This window comes from Electrona antarctica (assembly GCF_951216825.1).
Source record: "Electrona antarctica genome assembly, chromosome: 16".
Classification (NCBI taxonomy): domain Eukaryota; kingdom Metazoa; phylum Chordata; class Actinopteri; order Myctophiformes; family Myctophidae; genus Electrona; species Electrona antarctica.
This window is the reverse complement of record NC_136797.1, coordinates 11669228-11687696: the sequence shown is the minus strand read 5'-3', so window position 1 is coordinate 11687696 and position 18469 is coordinate 11669228. Positions and strand designations below refer to the sequence as shown.

Sequence of the window (18469 nt, the reverse complement as noted above, 5' to 3'; positions counted from 1 at the left end):
CAAAACATACATACTCAAAGCTCCCTCTGATCGACACTATACAATGTGATAACCCAGGAACGGACAGTATCCGGGGAACTGGCCAGTTTACCAAGTCGGCATGATTTAGTGCATTTTAGTTTTACTTCACCTTCATTTAAATTGCATTGAATTGAGAGAGAGAGAGGATAGTTGTTTAGAGTTAACACTAGAGAAAGTAGGAATGCTAAAAGTTCAAACACCAAAGTACCGAAACAATGCAATTCATTAGTAAACAATTCCTGAAATGGTAGGCCTACTTATCATAGTTATTCACATACTCACCTTTGTATCATCATCTAGCTGACCATTTAATTGCACAAAATAATTTGATCACTTTGGAAATTAACTATAACATCTGTGAGTTTGACATACTACACTGATGAAGACAACATGTTAGCATAAGGATAAAGACACTGATGAATTTTCACTGTGGCGACTTGGTAAACTGTTACCTGAGCATACAGGGAATATAGTATGCCACCAATTCCAAACATATCCCCATATTGCCAAAATGATTGATGAATTCAACATTATTTGCTCCAGGTTCTCTCACACTTAGGTTGGTCTTCCAAACAAACAAACAACCAACTCAGGCTTCTGGCAAACAGAAGGCCTCAAACCATGGCCACCCCTTTTATGCACTCCCCTTAAAGGGGCAGCAGGTGCGGTCTTAATGGGTTAAATGTTGTGTCATTTAGTGTTAAGAGAGATCCTATTGTGTGGCCTGTAAATCTAAGGGGCAAACACTTTAAATGGTGTACTTCAGTGTTCTGGAAACAAACATTACTGATCTGTTACGGAAAGTCTGAGGACATGGACACCAAGCTTACATTTCCAAACCTAGTCAATGCTGTAGGCGATCTAGTAGCAGGGACGTGCACACATACACATCAAGGGGGCTTCAGCCCCTGCCCTTTTACCCGTCTGTAAAACAAGTACCCTCTCCAGACCACGAATGCCGCATTTACTATGGTGAAAGAAATGCAAATGCCACTCCTTTCCATGCCATACCGGAAGGCAGCGTTCAGGAGAATTGCTTTTTCCCCCCGAAGTCTTGAACGTGGCAAGAACTTGAACGCGGCATTTTGCGTTGAACACATTTGTTTAGGAATCCATGTCGCATCTCCACTAGCTAAAGAGTGCAGGGTTGCACCCCGACAATAGCTGATCTACAAGCTCTCAACACGTCGCACTGCGACGCGTTGTGAGCTTGTAGATCTGCTTTTTTCACATTTTTGGTCCAAAAGTGCCCTTTTAACGGGATTTCAGACCCTGCCCCTCTAATGCTCTCTGCACGTCCCTGTCTAGTAGACTAGACTACTAGACTAGTCTAGTAGACTAGTCTAGTAGACTACTGCAGCAACCAGTGTCCGATAACAACATATGGATGCTGTGCATAGAGCCTATAGAGCGTCTAGTAGACTAGTCTAGTAGACTAGTCTACTAGACTAGTCTAGTAGACTACTGCAGCAACCAGTGTCCCATAACAACATATGGATGCTGTGCATAGAGCCTATAGAGCGTCTACTAGACTAGTCTAGTAGACTAGTCTACTAGACTAGTCTAGTAGACTACTGCAGCAACCAGTGTCCGATAACAACATATGGATGCTGTGCATAGAGCCTATAGAGCGTCGCAGTCCCGCCCCCTTTCATGACGACGAGAGACCCGGACAAGAATTCCCCGTTCATTTTCCTCATAGACTTTTCAAAAAGTATTTATTTAAAGACGTTTACGCCGCAGACAAAGCCAACTCTTGTTGTGACAAATCATGACAATAAACACAATGTTTTGGGCAGATCAAATATTTAGAAAAAAGAAGGCAGGACTTTTTGTTCTGTTTTTCTTCTTACAAATTATTTGATCGGCCCAAAACATTGTGTTTATTGTCATGATTTGTCACAACTCGAGTTAGCTTTCTCCGCGGCGTAAACGTCTTTAAATAAATACTTTTTGAAAAGTCTATGAGGGAAAATGAACAGGGAATAATTTCCTGGGCCCTGGTAGGGGGCGGGACTGCGACGCTCTATTCCTGGATGACAATGACTGTCCCTCCTGTTCTCCTGACCTAAATCCAAATGGCCACCTATGGTACTACTTTTGCCTATTCATAAAAAGTATCTGTACAGTATGTAGGGCCTTAGTAGTTCACCCTCATTAATTTAGGGTTAGGCTCTGGCTCTACCTCACCCAGGTAGGCTACTCTGTTGAAGGACCGTTGACAATGTATATGCATTCTTATCACAGCCATACTGAAAAGTCAGAAAAATCTGAATAAGATTCATACACACATCTTCTGTTGGGCCATGTATTCAGTGAAGTATGAACCTGTCGACGGCTTTGACTCAAACAAGCTCTGCTGTAGGATTTGGTCAAAAAAAAATCACCAATCATGTCACCCACTAATGTAGATCAACCCAAAAGGTGAGCCAGGCTTTGATCAGTAGTAATTTCTAAAAGGTGGCTAATGTCATGTATTTAATCACATGCCGAAAATATAAATATACAATTAATAGTGGCGCCCTTGTCATCTGCTTCCTATACAATCTCAGTATGATCTGAGACTGCAGGGAGATCAGATTTTTGTTGTGGTTTTGTAACAACAGGACTGCTTGGTCCTTTAAATATAGTCGTCAAACATATAGGAAATGCTCACTCCCATGGATTATTGTGAAGCTGCCTGCAATGATTCCATGTTGCATAAGATGGCAGCAAACTCATTTGTTTGCAAGTTGACATATCCTGTCCTGTGCCATTCCACATAGCACCAAATTCCACTTTTAACCCTGTAACACCCGGATATATTTCTACTTGCAAAAAAGAGATTTCAACTTACTTTTTACTACTAGGACAAAAAATAATAATAATAATAAAGTTTTTTGCAAATTGTATGCACATTTATAATAATTATTAAAATAATAATAATAAATTAGAAATTTACATTTGGGGGATATCTTTCACAATAATAAATAAAACATGTTCTAGACATTCTAATGATCACAACAAAATATATTAGTTATTTTAATTACTTTTATCAGGGTTAAAGGTCAAAGGTCATAGGTTAAAATTTGTTCAAAATTGCACAGAACATAAATGATGACGTTTAGGTGAAAAAAGACCATAACAAATAATTAATTAATTAATTAAAATATGTTGTATTATTGCATACCTTTTTTGTTAACCTATCTTCTGGCAGATTAATGAGACGGTTCCACAAGCGGATCACCTTTTGCCTAGTCTCCATCGGTTCCCAACCCATATCTCCCTGGATTGCAAGAGAAGGGGCAAATGCATGTACCCCAAGGAAACACCTTATGGCTCTATTCTGGATATAATTAACTTTTTTGTCATCCTTAAAACCCCAAACACCAGCTGCATACGTAAGTATTGGACAGACACATGCATCATAGAGCTGTGAGTATGTGGAATAGGCTAACCAATATCTTTACAAAATTTAATTTTACTAATTATTGACCCAACAGCTTTACCAGCAGAGTCCGCCAATGTTCCAATTCCAAGATCATAGGACATGAATTCATCCAGCATAAAACCCAAGTACTTATCTTCTTCTGTACCTTCTTCTCCAATGAACAGCAATGTCCGTGACGTTCAACTATGTGTGTGACTATGTTTGTGTGTGACGTTAATGAGCACCAGTACCAATGAGTACCAAAAGTGGCACTGTTGTGCCAGAAACAGAGGGGGGGGGGGGGGGGGGGGGGGGGGGATTTGCACCACTCAGTTCACACGGGTGTGATTTTTTCTAAAGTGCATAACCTGAGTTTTACTCTGGTCAATCATAAGCCTCCATTTTGAGCACCAGGATTGAACAATATCCAGCATCTTCTGTAGAAGAAGATGCTGGATATACATTTCCTGTCAGCCAGCCTACTGTCTGTCCCTCCTCTATACAAAATCACACCCGTGTGAACTGAGTGGTGCAAATGCCCCCCCCCCCCCCCCCCCCCCCTCTCTCTCTCTCTCTCTCTCTCTCTCTCTCTCTCATTAGCAGGCAACAGTGCAGCACTATCTCTCTCTCTCTGTTTCTGGCACAACAGCGCCACTTTTGGTACTCATTGGTACTGGTGCTCATTAACGTCACACACAAACATAGTCACACACATAGTTGAACACAGACATTGCTGTTCCTTGGAGTGGTTGCACCACTCAAAAATAAATAAAATAAAGGCGAAAGCCATACATTTAAAAAGAAAAAAAATCATTCAGTGATAAAGAAATATAGAAAAACAGCCTTCATCAGTGCATGGTTAAATCCATACAGTTGCTGTTTCTATGAGTAGAAACATGAACAATTTATGGTGACTCAGCCAGGTGAGTAGATAAACCAGTAAGACGCCCTAAGTTCCAGTAGTAGATAGTTTAATGCTCTCATAGAGTATGTTGTGCTTACTGGTTATGTGTGAAAGTGTGATGAATGCTATAATTGCCACCTGTTTGCCTTGAAACTATGCAGATTGTGTACAATGTGCAGTCCACCTATAATTTACTTAATTGTTGCAATCAAGGAAACGCAGTAATAACAAACCTATGGAGATTATTGAATGGTGCAGTGAATTGTCAGACGTGTTTTTTTTAGTAAAGTCATACACGTATACTGCAGTTAAATTTGATCTCTGTATTTGACCCATCTCTTGGAGCAGTGAGCTGCAGCGTGCGCTGCGCTCAAGAATCATTGGTTGATTTGACCCCCCAAACCAACCCATTGATGCCGAGTGTCAAGCAGGGAGGCATTGGGTCCCATTTTTACAGTCTTTGGTATGATCCGGCCTGGGATCGAACCCCCGACCTTCCCAGTTTCAGGGCGGACACTCTAACCACAAGGCCACTGTCTGGCCTTATAGGCATCATTCACACGAACGAATGTTCTGTTCTCTGTCTGTGGTTAATTAATGGCTGCCACAATGCAATTCCAATGGGAGTCACATGGTTTGACCAAACATTTGTGTTTGGTTGCTTATTGCTGCTATACCTGACTCTGCCAGCTGGTGGCAGCAGTGAGTTCTTCCTCCTGCTCCCATCTGGTCTCTCTCGGGCATGCAGAGATGATGCACTCCGAACAAAATCAGATCGGATCGAGCGATATGAGGCGGCGGGATCAACGCGAGACTGGTGACGAATTGCAGCTGTGCCACAGCGCAAATGTAAACACAACCTAACAAGACTTTACAACTCAAAGTTATTATGGAGATATCAGATTTTTGTCCCGCTGCTTTCCGGTTCATCGACAATACTGCCGCAATCTGGCGGAGTCAGGTTAGATTGCTGCCTCATCAAACACAGATGTTTGGTCAAACCATGTGACTCCCATTTAGTAAGGGCATTTTATCAGGTATTTGACCAATCTGGGAACTAAATCGTTACCAAGACATTTCTTTACCAATGTGTTTCTAAAGGTGTCTAATAACATGTACTAAAAGTTTGAAATTCAACTCCCGTGGGAAAGTGAGTTATTAGCATAATATGTGACCATACCCTTAACATCCTATATAAGGCAAAAAAGTCCAAATTTCATCATTCTTTAAGTAGCATGTGACATATGAAACTAGGGGGTTTTCATGATTCTGAATCCATTCCAAGCATTTTTTGCCTTATATAGGATGTTAAGGGTATGGTCACATATTATGCTAATAACTCAATTTCCCACAGGAGTTGAATTTCAAACTTTTAGTACATGTTATTAGACACCTTTAGAAACACATTGGTGAAGAAATTTCTTGGTAACGATTTAGTTCCCAGATTTTCATAGATTTCTCTTACTAATTGGAATTACTATTGTGGCAGCCATTTAATCACAGACGGAGTACAGAACATTCGTTTGATACGTGTGAAAGAATGAGGCCTATAGAGTACTCATTGTTGGGTACCTAATTGTTCAAATGTGATGTCATTGATTGTTATGGTGTCGTAATTCTTGTCTAAAGCCCCTGAACAACCGATGCTTTCACTGCCTGACACGGATCCACCCGTTTGAGTTTGCCAATCTCTTCTGTGAATGTAATGCCCAAATCTATGTAAAGCGCTTTGGATACTGGGCTCCATTTTCGTCACCGCTAAACCCCTTATCCCTAAACTTCTTTGTCTTTTTTTTTTACTATTTTGCAAAACATTTTTGAATAGTTCAAATGGCCAGTCAACAAGCTCACAACGTGTCAATGCAGATTGGCTAGTTGAACTATTCAAAAATGTTTTTCAAAATAGTAAAAAAAAGGCAAAGAAGTTTAGGGATAAGGGGTTTAGCGGTGACGAAAATGGAGCCCAAGCTCTACAGCCTATACAGTACATGTACCATTTACCCTAGAGGGCGACCTCCTTCATGTGATTAGTGATGACTGGAGTGTGTAATATATTTAATTGAGGACTAAAACGGCTAAAACTAAGACGAAAAATGTTCGTCGACTGCCTTTTTTCACTGACGAAAACTAAATGGAAACTAAATGAAAACTAAGCTATGATAGAACTAAAACTATTGACAATTTTGTCAACAGATAAAAACTAGACTAAAATGTTAGGGACTAGTGGACAAGAGATCCAGTATAAGTCATTTTACACTTGGGTGCATGCTGAAAATAAGAGATCTACAAGCACACAGCGCGCTGTGAGCTTGTAGATCGGCTATTTTCAGCAAGTGTAAATCAGTCATTACGACGGCATCAAGGCCCGCCAAAATACAGTTCAGTCGACTAAATCAACTGTAGATTTAGTCGACTAAAATCTTATGACATTTTGTCGACTAAAACTAGACTAAGACTAAAACATTCCAGGTGCACTAAAATGTGACTAAAACTAAATGAAACGTATTCAAGAGACTATTAACCCTTATCCCTAAACTAATTTGCCATTTGCCAATAGCCGATCTACAAGCTCACAATGTGTCGATGTAGATCGGCTAGTTGAACTATTTTAAAATGTATTTCAAAATAGTAAAAAATGGCAAATACGTTTAGGGATAAGGGATAAGGGTGGCGCAAGATGATGGAGATCATGGAGCCCTACTTTCCTTAGTGGACGCACTTGAGCCCCCCACCACACGTATAAATGCACTTTTTGGCCAGAAAGGGATTTTGTTTTCACCAGAGAAAAAAATAATAATTTTAGTTACTCCACTGCGCCCTCTACTGATATTGCCAAGAGACCCTCATAGAGAAGATTCTTCCTTTGGGTGAAAAAATCCCTTTCTGGCCAAAAGGTGCATTTATACGTGTGGCTCAAAGTGCGTCCACTAAGGAAAGTATAAAGCTTTCTAATTACACAACCCGTCTTTGTATTGGTGAGTATAGGTAAAACATTATTTTTATTTTCGGTACAGAGGAAAGGCTGGTCTGCATTTATGCGAGCCCCGGAAGTCGACAGTAACATAGCTCTAAATGCGACGGCATTAAAGCTATGGACCTGCCCTAAGATTTTTATTCTAATTTTACGAGAGTTGGTTGTCTGCCATTAAGGTTTTGATGTATTTATTAGATCCCCATTAGCTTACTGTGAGTCACAGCAGCTACTCTTCCTGGGTCTTAAACATATCATCAAAAACATTTTTCCATATTACATTCACATCCAACATTCATCCAACACAACAATATAACACAAAACAACTCATGATCCGTCTATTACATTTGATAGCTAGCTCCACAGTACTATCCAATCTTCAGCATTGACAATCAAATAAATTTACATTGTAATGGGATATATACAGTAGCTCATATGCATCTCTTGAATGAACAAAAACAACTTCAGCTTCTTCTTTAAAACTCATAGTTATCCTCATAGACAAAAAAATTAGGTAATGAGCACCATTGCTCTGTAATGGACTGTTCTTTGTTTAACATTTTGTTCTACAATGAAGAAAGCAGGAAACGACCCTCTGATGACTGCGGACTGCCAAGTAAAATAATGATGGTTTGAAAGTAATAATGAAGCTAAGACTGAGGTGTTGTATTGTATAGCCTCTGATCTGTCGTTGCTTTCCAACCTCATCAGGCCATGCATCTCCACATGCACATCAAGTCGGTGGCTGGTCCGGTATACCTGCTTTTTCCACCTCAGGAATATAGCTCAATTGTCTCACATACTGACCTAGAAATGACTATCCATGCCTTCGTTTCCTCTCGCCTTGACTACTGCAATTTGGTTTTCACCCATGCCTCAATAAAATGTTCATAGACCACATCCAATTAATTCAAAAATGATGCTGCAAGACGCTGTTCAGAAGTAAGGTGTCACATAACTCCAGTTCTGGCCTCTTTGCACTGGTTTCCTGTTAGTGTCAGGGTTCAGTTCCAGGTCCCTGGTGCTCACTTATAGAGCTCTGCAAAGGTAACGGAGCCATATACAGTAGCTCCCAGACTCTGGAATGCCCATCAGGTCTTGAGAGCTGCAGCATCTGTGGATATATTTAACCCATAGGCCTGACATCGAAATTTAAAAAAAGTCTTCTAAATTCTGACAGTTTTCTGAAATACCTATGTTGCTTTATCAGTAGTGCTCAATATTTCATGTCAAGGACCCCAAAAATGATATGTAATTGGCCACCGACCCACATCTGAAAATATGTTATTCCAGGAGCCCCTCAGAAGCAAAGATTTGAGTTAAAAACGTTCACTGTGAAAGAATATATATTCAAAGATTTGTGCTGCATTTTCACGATTTTTCAAAAATAGCAGACCTACAAGCTCGCAGTGCGGCACTCGGTGCCGCGCTATGAGCTTGTAGATCAAACAAACGCTGAGGAAGGCCATACAGGCCGAAACGCGTACGTTTTCAGTCTCAGAGGTAAATAAAATCATGTAAAAGGACATACAATGAGTGCTGGCATTTTCTTCATCACTCCTGTAGGTTGACCTGTCCAAAGACCATGTCAAACGTCACGTGTACATGTAGCAGTGGCTCAGAGCCTCTGCCTCAAAAGTCTATCCCCAGGTCCAATAGGGATATCCCTTTAATCTAGTGGTTAAGATGTTGGACTTTCACGCGGGAGACCAGAATGGCAAGAGGGGGAGGGGTCATTGGTACAGCCTATGTGTGGGTTAGTTAAAAGGAATACATTTATAGTTTTGCAAATAAATTAATATGGATCTAAGTAATTATTCAACAGTGAGTGTTTCAAGGTGTTAAAATCAATAGTGTGAAATCAATCATTTATGATGGTTTAACAAGGTTAAACGTCTAATATTATTTTATCTCCTGTCAATATTTATTGAACGCTAACTTAAGTAATATAATACAGAAAATGTTGAACGAATGGAGATAATATTTAAACAGAGAAAACCTCACCTTGTTCACATTAGCAACAGTTTAATTTGAATTAATTCGATATTGGAAAAACCAAATGTCTGATTTACAGCCTTCCTTTCTCTCTCTTTCTCTGTCCAGCTGGCAGAATGGGGGGGGGAGGAAAGGTATTTGTGTGTTTGTGGGTAACTGAGTTAAAAGTAGCAGAGAGCCTAAACTACAGGATTTGGTCACGGTCAGTTTATTTATTTATTTATTTTCGGGTGTGAAAACAGCCTGAGAGGTGAACTAACAGTGGCCATATTCAATTATTTTATTGTTGAAGTGTTTACATTCTATCCTAATATAATCCATTTTAATTCTTTCCATTTGAATGTAAATCCTACCCTAATTGTAAGTTTAATCATTTCAGTTAATTTTGTTCTTAACTAAACTATTATAGGTACGTGTAGTGTGGAATTACACTTTACCAACAAATAGTATTGGAAACGGAGCAAAGAATAACTACCTTTTCGAAAATTAGCAGATCTACAAGATCTTCTAGATGTGCCTATCTTCTAATTTAACTATAGATGTGTTTTTTCTTGATTCTAGATGTGTCCAGTAATTTTTAAAGTTCTTAGAAGTGCAATTTTTAAAAGTCTTAAAGTGAAAATAGAATTAAAATAAATAGTGAAACCTTCTTTATCTCATACTTACGGTCTTGTGTATGTGTCTAGCATTACGCGAAAATACTGATCCATCACTGTCATCAAACATGAATCTAGCAATACAGTTTTAATCATCAATATTTGTCATTCTATAAACCGCCTGGGCCATGGAAATTGATATGATCACATTTCCAAATGGAAAGCGATGGAATTGTAGTGGCAATTTTAGAATGTCAATTATAACTATTAAATATATAAGTAGTACCTTGTTTTCCATTCAGTCAAATAGGATGGACTATCACAAATACGCATTCGGACTGACCGACAGCTGTCACCTGACAGCTGAATTAGTTTCCAAGCCAGGCAGAAGGTGTTACTATTGCCAAATAGATCTCATCTTTCCATCCTACTGTAAAACACCATGTCAGCAAATATACATTGGGATAACTATTCCTGTCAGAGCAAAAAGGAGACTACCAATACAGCTGTCAAATCTGACAGCTGGAGTTCCCATGCTCACGAAGACCAGTGTCAACAAAGGTGTTGCTAGTGGTGTGCTCTCTCATCTTAGCTTGGATGAGAATAGCATGTTGTTTCCTGCTTGCTTAACTCCGACCATAAACGGAGATGTAGTGAGACCACCTGTTATTATCTATCCATGTCCTGTTGTATTTGAATAAAACACCTGTCACTGACTGTCAATTTGGGGGTGTGTGGTTGGGAAATAAAGGGGAGGGAAAGGAACAACTTAGGGGAGGAACGGGGTGATGCTTCACTCTTGACTGTACGACGATGAGCAACCATGCGACCATTCTGCTGTACTGAGATGATCGGAACGAATAAAGAACGATGCTGACCATATGCCGGACTCCTTGTGCTGTGCCATGCCTTCGCCTCCCTCTGCTGATTGCCAATGATGGGACCTCATAATTTCCTTAACAAATGACGCTGTGTGAGCAGGGTATTTCAGAAAAATGGCATCAGCGTTGGCCAGACGGGTCATTAACAGTGTTACATACAGTATACTATAGGTGTTTGTGTTACTGAATCCTGACTGCTTTGTCATTCACTCCAGGCCCAGCCGGAATGAAAGACATCCACAGCCAACACCCTTCAGTTCTGATCGGGTCCGTTACCACCTGCGTCCTGATGACCACCTTTGTTCTTGCCCTGCTTCTCCACTCTGATCATGCTGGTGTATAGACCAATTCTTTGTTTACAAACATTGGGACTGGGCGCACGGGTGACTGTTTCATGTAATCAGTTATAAGCAGAGCCGGATTTACCTTGCTGAGGGCCCCCGGGCGGCACAGCCGCGAGGCCGAAAAAAATTTGGGCTATTTTGTTTTCATTTTGGGGTACCCAGGCCCCTAAAAAGAGAGGCAGGCAGGCAGGCAGGCAGGCAGGCAGGCAGGCAGGCAGGCAGGCAGGCAGGCAGACAGGCAGGCAGGCAGACAGACTAGTCGCTGTCCATGGTGCTGAATGAATGCAGCCACTAGTAGGCAATAGTGCACTAATGCAGTTTTACAGCAAAATATTTCACAATGTGCTCTGAATCTGATATTAAAATCAATACAATAACTATACACACATTTCACTTGAATTGGTCAATTGGATTTCAATACTTTAGTTATAAAAAAAAAAAAAAAAAAAATATATATATATATAATTTTTTTTTTTTTTTATTATTATTTTTTTCGGGGGCCCCTCTAGTCGTGGGCCCCCGGGCTTCAGCCCACCCTAGCCCAACGGTAAGTCCGGCTCTGGTTATAAGCACAACCCGTGTAGGAATTAGTATGTAGCGTCTCTAGTCTGTCTCCTCCACCTCCTCCATGTTTAGTTTGTTTAGTCTCTTCTCTCTTGCAGTGCAGTCTAACATGAGTCACACACTAGTTTCCGGACGGTTTGAGGCCCGCCCTTCACACATACGTACAGACGAGTGCGCACCGTTTCCGTATCCGCTCTAGAGTCTAGATCTAGAGCGGATCAGCAGCCTGCAAAGCAACTCCACCCCAACCCAGTCTACCATAATAAATAAACACTCAAACCCACAGTTCCACCAAGGCTCGTGAAAATAGTAATAATGTTACTTTTGGAAAAAAGTTAATGTAATATTATTACTCAAAATGTGAAAGTAACAGCCTGGACGGTTAGCTCAACCGTCTGGGCACCTATAGGCTGCTGAGCCAGCCTGACGGCGTGTCGTGGGTTCGACTCCCGATCCAGACAGCCTTTGCCGCGTGTGTCCCCGTCCCCCGTCCCCCGTCAGTCTACTTTCATCCTATCAATAAAGGCAGAAAAAGACAAAAAAAATATGTGAAAGTAACTAGTTACTTTACTAGTTACTTGAAAAAGTAATATTACTGAAAGTGATATATTACTTAAGTTACTTGACAACACTGCACATTACAGGCTGGGACTGAGACCTATATAGCTCTCAGCAGGGAGGAAAGGTGTGTTGTCGGCATGCCACGTACACTGCGTGCATATGTACCACTGTGCATGTGCAATGTTGGATTATTCTCACAAATCTTACCCTTACATAAAGGCCTAATTGTTTTTTATGGCAAGTCTTGTGTTTGAGAAGCCAGATTACAGTAAGGATTTCAACCCCAACAGGATTAACTATAGATTTAAGCACCTTATTTAGTTCCGAGCAATGAAAAGCAGCCATAAGCTCGTCTCTGGGAGTGTGTATATAAGGCTCTCTGAAAGAGAACACTAGACACAATCTGGAGGATAAACACGTTCTAGGACCGACTTATTCAACACTAAGGTAAGACAATATATAGAATGTCACCGATGATATATTTGATGTATTATCATTACTATAGGATAATTCCACATACAAAACATTTACCGGTAAAAGATATTTTGTGAACAAGTAACAGTGCGCAAAACAAATTGTTGAACTCTTGTTGGATATCTGCAAGTATATATTATGATTGGACATAATTGGCTGCTACAAACATGAGCTTAGTTGTAACGTATATCCACCTACCTAGCAGATAGACATTATGCACTAATTAATGTGTCTAATTCATTGCGGCAAAAGCATTTGTATGGCTGACAAAATTGTGGTCATCTCATTTATTTTTTTTACTTCAGAAATTAAAGCTGTATTTTATACTTCACTTGTATCACTTTACATCTAACTAGCAGTGGTGCAGATAACATATACCCAAATCATGGTCCAGTATATATATATATTGTTACTTGTGGATTAATGGATGAAAAATGGATGAAAAAGAGAAACAATACCGGAACGAAGGCCGGAGAGGACGAAACATTGTTGTTTTTTACCGCTCCGTTATTTTATTATTGAGTGGTGTAAACCACTCCAACTACTGGCTTTGTACCCGTGTCTGTTCGTACCAAAAAAATCACACCCGTGTGAACTGAGTGGTGTAAGGTTTTATATAGCATGATCAGCTGTGGTCTGACGTAATGTCTGACGTAATGAAATCACACCTGGATGTGATTTCACAACTGGCTTTTTTTGCGCAGAGAAAATGACCACGGTTGCTACGGTCATCCAGTTCACCCGGGTGTGATTTAATTACGTCAGAAATTATTTCGAACATAGCAACCATGGTCATTTTTTTATGCACACAAAAGCCAGTTGTAGGAGTGGTTTACACCACTCAAAAAGCCAGTTGTAGGAGTGGTTTACACCACTCAAAAAGCTATGTACCCGTGTCTGTCCGTACCAAAAATAAAAATCACACCCGTGTGAACTGAGTGGTGTAAGGTTTTATATAGCATGATCAGCTGTGGTCTGACGTAATGTCTGACGTAATGAAATCACACAAAATATGTTAAGTAAAAAAAGCTATCATTTTTGATAAATGTATGTATCACACCCGGATGTGATTTCACAACTGGCTTTTTTTGCGCAGAGAAAATGACCACGGTTGCTACGGTCATCCAGTTCACCCGGGTGTGATTTAATTACGTCAGAAATAATTTTGAACATAGCAACCATGGTCATTTTTTTATGCACACAAAAGCCAGTTGTAGGAGTGGTTTACACCACTCAAAAATGAGCACGGTTGCTATGATTTCATTACGTCAGACATTACGTCAGACCACTGCTGATCAGTCTATATAAGACCTTACACCACTCAGTTCACTTTTTATTATTAATTATTTGGGGAGCAATAAGATGGTGTGCAAGACCTTCTCTTTTTCTTTACATGATATAGGCCTATATACTGCCTATGCATTCTGAAATGAAACGTTTGTGTGTATCTGTCTGTGCGTTGCAGAATGGCATCCTCCAAGGTGGCCCTGATTGTGGTGCTGTTATCCTGCGTGGATTACTGTCTGTCCGCCTCCTGTGTTGTGGACAGCTTCTCAGTCAAAGAGGACTTTGACCCCAAGAGGGTATGTGTGACCCTTATACACATTTACACACACAGGCATGCACACTAGGGCTTTAAGCAACTAGTCGACTATTCAACCAGTCGACTAGTAAATCCACTAGTCGACCTTGTTGGCACTAGTTGACTAGTTGATATAAAAACAAAAGAAAAGGGAAAAAAAACATTTTCTCGTTTTTGTAGGCCTCAAGATCAGCTAGAATGCTAGATTATAGTCACAGATTATGTGCACAGTTTTTAAATGTCCAAATATTATCATTAAAAAATAAAATAATAATATACATAATAGGTAGTTAAACAACTAGTCGAAATCACTAGAAGTGACACACACACACACACACACACACACACACACACACACACACACACACACACACACACACACACACACACACACACACACACACACACACACACACACACACACACACACACACACACACACACACACACACACACACACACACACACCACACACCACACACCACAGTTTTATGATCACAGCGTATGATCAAAACACGGTGTGTTGTGTTGGGTAATAAGCTGCTTCGGATCATGCATAATAGGCACAAAAATGTTAAACACATTGTTTTACATTCTCTCTGCAGTATGCAGGCAAGTGGTTTGCCCTGCAGAAGAAGGACCCGGAAGGTCTGTTCCTGCAGGACAACATCCAAGCGGAGTACATTATCGACGACGACGGCAGCATGACCGCGTCCTCCAAGGGCCGCGTCACTCTCTTTGGGTAGGTTCTTTGAGGCATAGTGTTGTTTTTGGCATCAAATTTTGAAGTAGTTTTTCAAGTAGTTTTCATTTAGTTTCAGTCACATTTTAGTCCATGTTTTAGTGTGTTAGTCTAGTTGTAGTCGACTAAATATTATAAGATTTTAGTCGACTAAATCTACAGTTGATTTAGTCGACTAAAATGTATTTTGGCGGGCGTTGATGCCGTCGTATAATGACTGTTTTTACACTTAAAATAGCCGATCTACAAGCTCACAACGAGCTTGTAGATCTGCTATTTTCAGCATGCAACCAAGTGTAAAATGACTTGTCCACTAGTTTTTATTTGTTGACGAAATTGTCAGTATATTTAGTCTTAGTCACCATAGCATAGTTTTCATTTAGTTTCCATTTAGTTTTCATCAGTGGAAAAAGGTATACAGCCGACGAACATTTTTCGTCTTTGTTTTAGTCGACAAAAACAACACTGCTTTGAGGCAGGACCTTTGGGCAGGTCTGCCGTTTAGCCTACTCTTGCTCTTGATAGCGTCCGCTAAATTCCTAAAATGTAAAACTGTCAACTGTAGGGGAGCGTGTCACTCTCTTTTGATAGCTGTGAGGCAGGAGAGATAGCGAGTGATGTGTTGAAAGTATGTAGACAGACAAGTTCCCTTATTTCTCCCACCGCGGTATTATCTGTTTATAAGACATATATATTTATTAGGGATGTCCCGATACACTTTTTTCGTACAGATATCGAATACCGATACCATTATTTTAATACAAAAAGAAAAAAATATAATTTGCAGTCCACCAACCGGGAATAGTCTTTATAGCTATAATTATATCTAATGTGTTTATAGCAGACTCCTCACTCAAATGTGCACTTGCAGTTTGGGCAACTCCAAAGCAAACTCCACATGCCCCAACATTGGTGGTTAGACCGGCATATTCGCCGATACCGATATGACCCGATATGACCAAATAAGGGCCGATCCGATACTTTTCCGATACCGATACAGTATCGGGACATGTCTAATATTTATTTGATGATCATGAAGAAGAACAATACCAGCTCCCTTGGGGCATCAAGACTTGACATTTACTTGGTCCAGGATCAGGACCCAAAGTCCATCCAGATATTCAATTATCAGAGTCAGAAGTTCAGAAAGAGCCGAAGTCTTATTTCGAGGTCCTGACATTAGAGGATTTTAGGGATCTGCGGCCCCACCCAGAGATTAAAAACTTGGTATAATTTTCCAGAACAACGTTCTGAAAAGCTCTAACAAAAAGCCACATAGGGCTTTCCCCATGCAGTTTCAAGCAGATTAGGGTGGAAATGGCTGGTTTAAAATGGAGAAATGGAAACACGAATGTTGTTTTTTTGTTTTATCATCATGGTAACTTGGCATGCATTACAGCAATGTATTAAGTGCGTATTATCGTATTAGTACATTTGTATTCCAATAATAATAATAATGTTTTGCATCATCATTTCCAGCTTCTGGGTTGTGTGCGCCGACATGGCTGCTCAGTACTCTGTCCCAGACCCTGCAACACCTGGCAAGATGTTCATGAACTACCAAGGACTGGCCAGCTACCTGTCCAGTGGAGGTGAGCTTCAACCCATTCTGGACAAGGGGAACCCCCTTTTGGTGTTTTAAGGATTATGTTATACTTTAGCGATTGAAAAATAGCAGATCTACAAGCACATAGAGCGTGTAGTTCTGCTATTTTTGGAAAAATCATGAAAATGTGGCGCAACTCTTTGAATATATATATTCTTTCAGAGCGAACGTTTTTTGACAAAAATGTTTGCTTCTGGAGGGGGGGGGGGGGGGGGGGGGGCTGGAACTACTCATACACACCATAATCTCTCTCCCCTTTCCTTACTCATACACACCATAATCTCTCTCCCCTTTCCTTACTCATACACACCATAATCTCTCTCCCCTTTCCTACTCATACACACCATAATCTCTCTCCCCTTTCCTTACTCATACACACCATAATCTCTCTCCCCTTTCCTACTCATACACACCATAATCTCTCTCCCCTTTCCTTACTCATACACACCATAATCTCTCTCCCCTTTCCTTACTCATACACACCATAATCTCTCTCCCCTTTCCTACTCATACACACCATAATCTCTCCCCCCTTTCCTACTCATACACACCATAATCTCTCTCCCCTTTCCTACTCATACACACCATAATCTCTTACTCATACACACCATAATCTCTCTCCCCTTTCCTTTACTCATACACACCATAATCTCTCTCCCCTTTCCTTACTCATACACACCATAATCTCTCTCCCCGTTCCTTACTCATACACACCATAATCTCTCTCCCCTTTCCTACTCATACACACCATAATCTCTCTCCCCTTTCCTACTCATACACACCATAATCTCTCTCCCCTTTCCTTTACTCATACACACCATAATCTCTCTCCCCTTTCCTTACTCATACACACCATAATCTCTCTCCCCTTTCCTTTACTCATACACACCATAGTCTCTCTCCCCTTTCCTTACTCATACACACCATAATCTCTCTCCCCTTTCCTTACTCATACACACCATAATATCTCTCCCCTTTCCTTACTTACTCATACACACCATAATCTCTCTCCCCTTTCCTGCCTCCATATAGGTGACAACTACTGGATCATTGACACCGACTACGACAACTACGCCATCACCTACGCCTGCCGCACCCTGAAGGACGACGGCAGCTGCGATGACGGCTACTCCATTATCTTCTCCAGGAACCCCCGCGGCCTGCCCCCCGCCATCCAGCGCATCGTCCGGCAGAAACAGGAGGAGATCTGCATGGCCGGCCAGTTCCAGCCTGTCCTGCAGTCTGGAGCCTGCTAAAAAGACACATTAAAAGCACAAATTAAAAGAAAGAAAGAAAGAATGGAGGACTTAGAGGCTAATGTATACTTAATTGTCTCACAACCCCCGTCACACACTGTATTTGCAGTGGTTCCCAAAGTGGGGTCCGGGCGGGCCGGGTCCCCCAGGGGTCCTTGAGGGAGTCCCAGCTAAATGATAGTTTGGAACCAAATGGACCCTTATGGGTCTGTAACTCTGAGAGTGTACAAATGGAACCAAACGGAACCCTATTTGTACACTCTGTTAAATTAACACTGATTTTACAATCTAAATTGGGGGTCCCAGAGATTGAAATGCCATTACATGGGGGTCCGTAGACTGATGCATGTCAAACTGGGGGGGGGGTCCTTGAAATTGAATGGGTTGAGAATCACTGCTAGAGCCGTAAAAATCTTCTCTTATGGGGGGGTCCCTGGAAAGGAGTGTTTCAATTGAAAGATGTTTTTTTTATTTTCCTCAAAAGTGACACTTTAATATTTGAAAGGGTTGTGCAACTACGTGTAAATTAGCCTTTAAGGAACTAAATGACAAACTGAAAGACC

At 40.8% G+C, this 18469-nt stretch overlaps 1 protein-coding gene across 2 annotated transcripts; it reads left to right on the top strand.

Annotated features, from left to right (window-relative positions):
• Nucleotides 1–3275: 3275 nt before the first annotated feature.
• On the top strand, nt 3276–17906 carry rbp4l (retinol binding protein 4, like; the record flags this gene model as incomplete). Of its 2 annotated transcripts, XM_079524790.1 has the most annotated exons (6): nt 3361–3401; nt 10993–11114; nt 14186–14303; nt 14908–15044; nt 16524–16636; nt 17683–17906. In XM_079524790.1, exons 2-6 carry the CDS (start codon nt 11107–11109, stop codon nt 17904–17906), a joined length of 600 nt encoding a protein of 199 aa, XP_079380916.1. In that variant the 5' UTR covers nt 3361–3401; nt 10993–11106. The 2 variants fall into 2 exon arrangements, with proteins under 2 accessions (XP_079380917.1, XP_079380916.1); XM_079524791.1 differs by lacking the exon at nt 10993–11114 and having other exon boundaries at nt 3276–3401.
• Nucleotides 17907–18469: the final 563 nt, after the last annotated feature.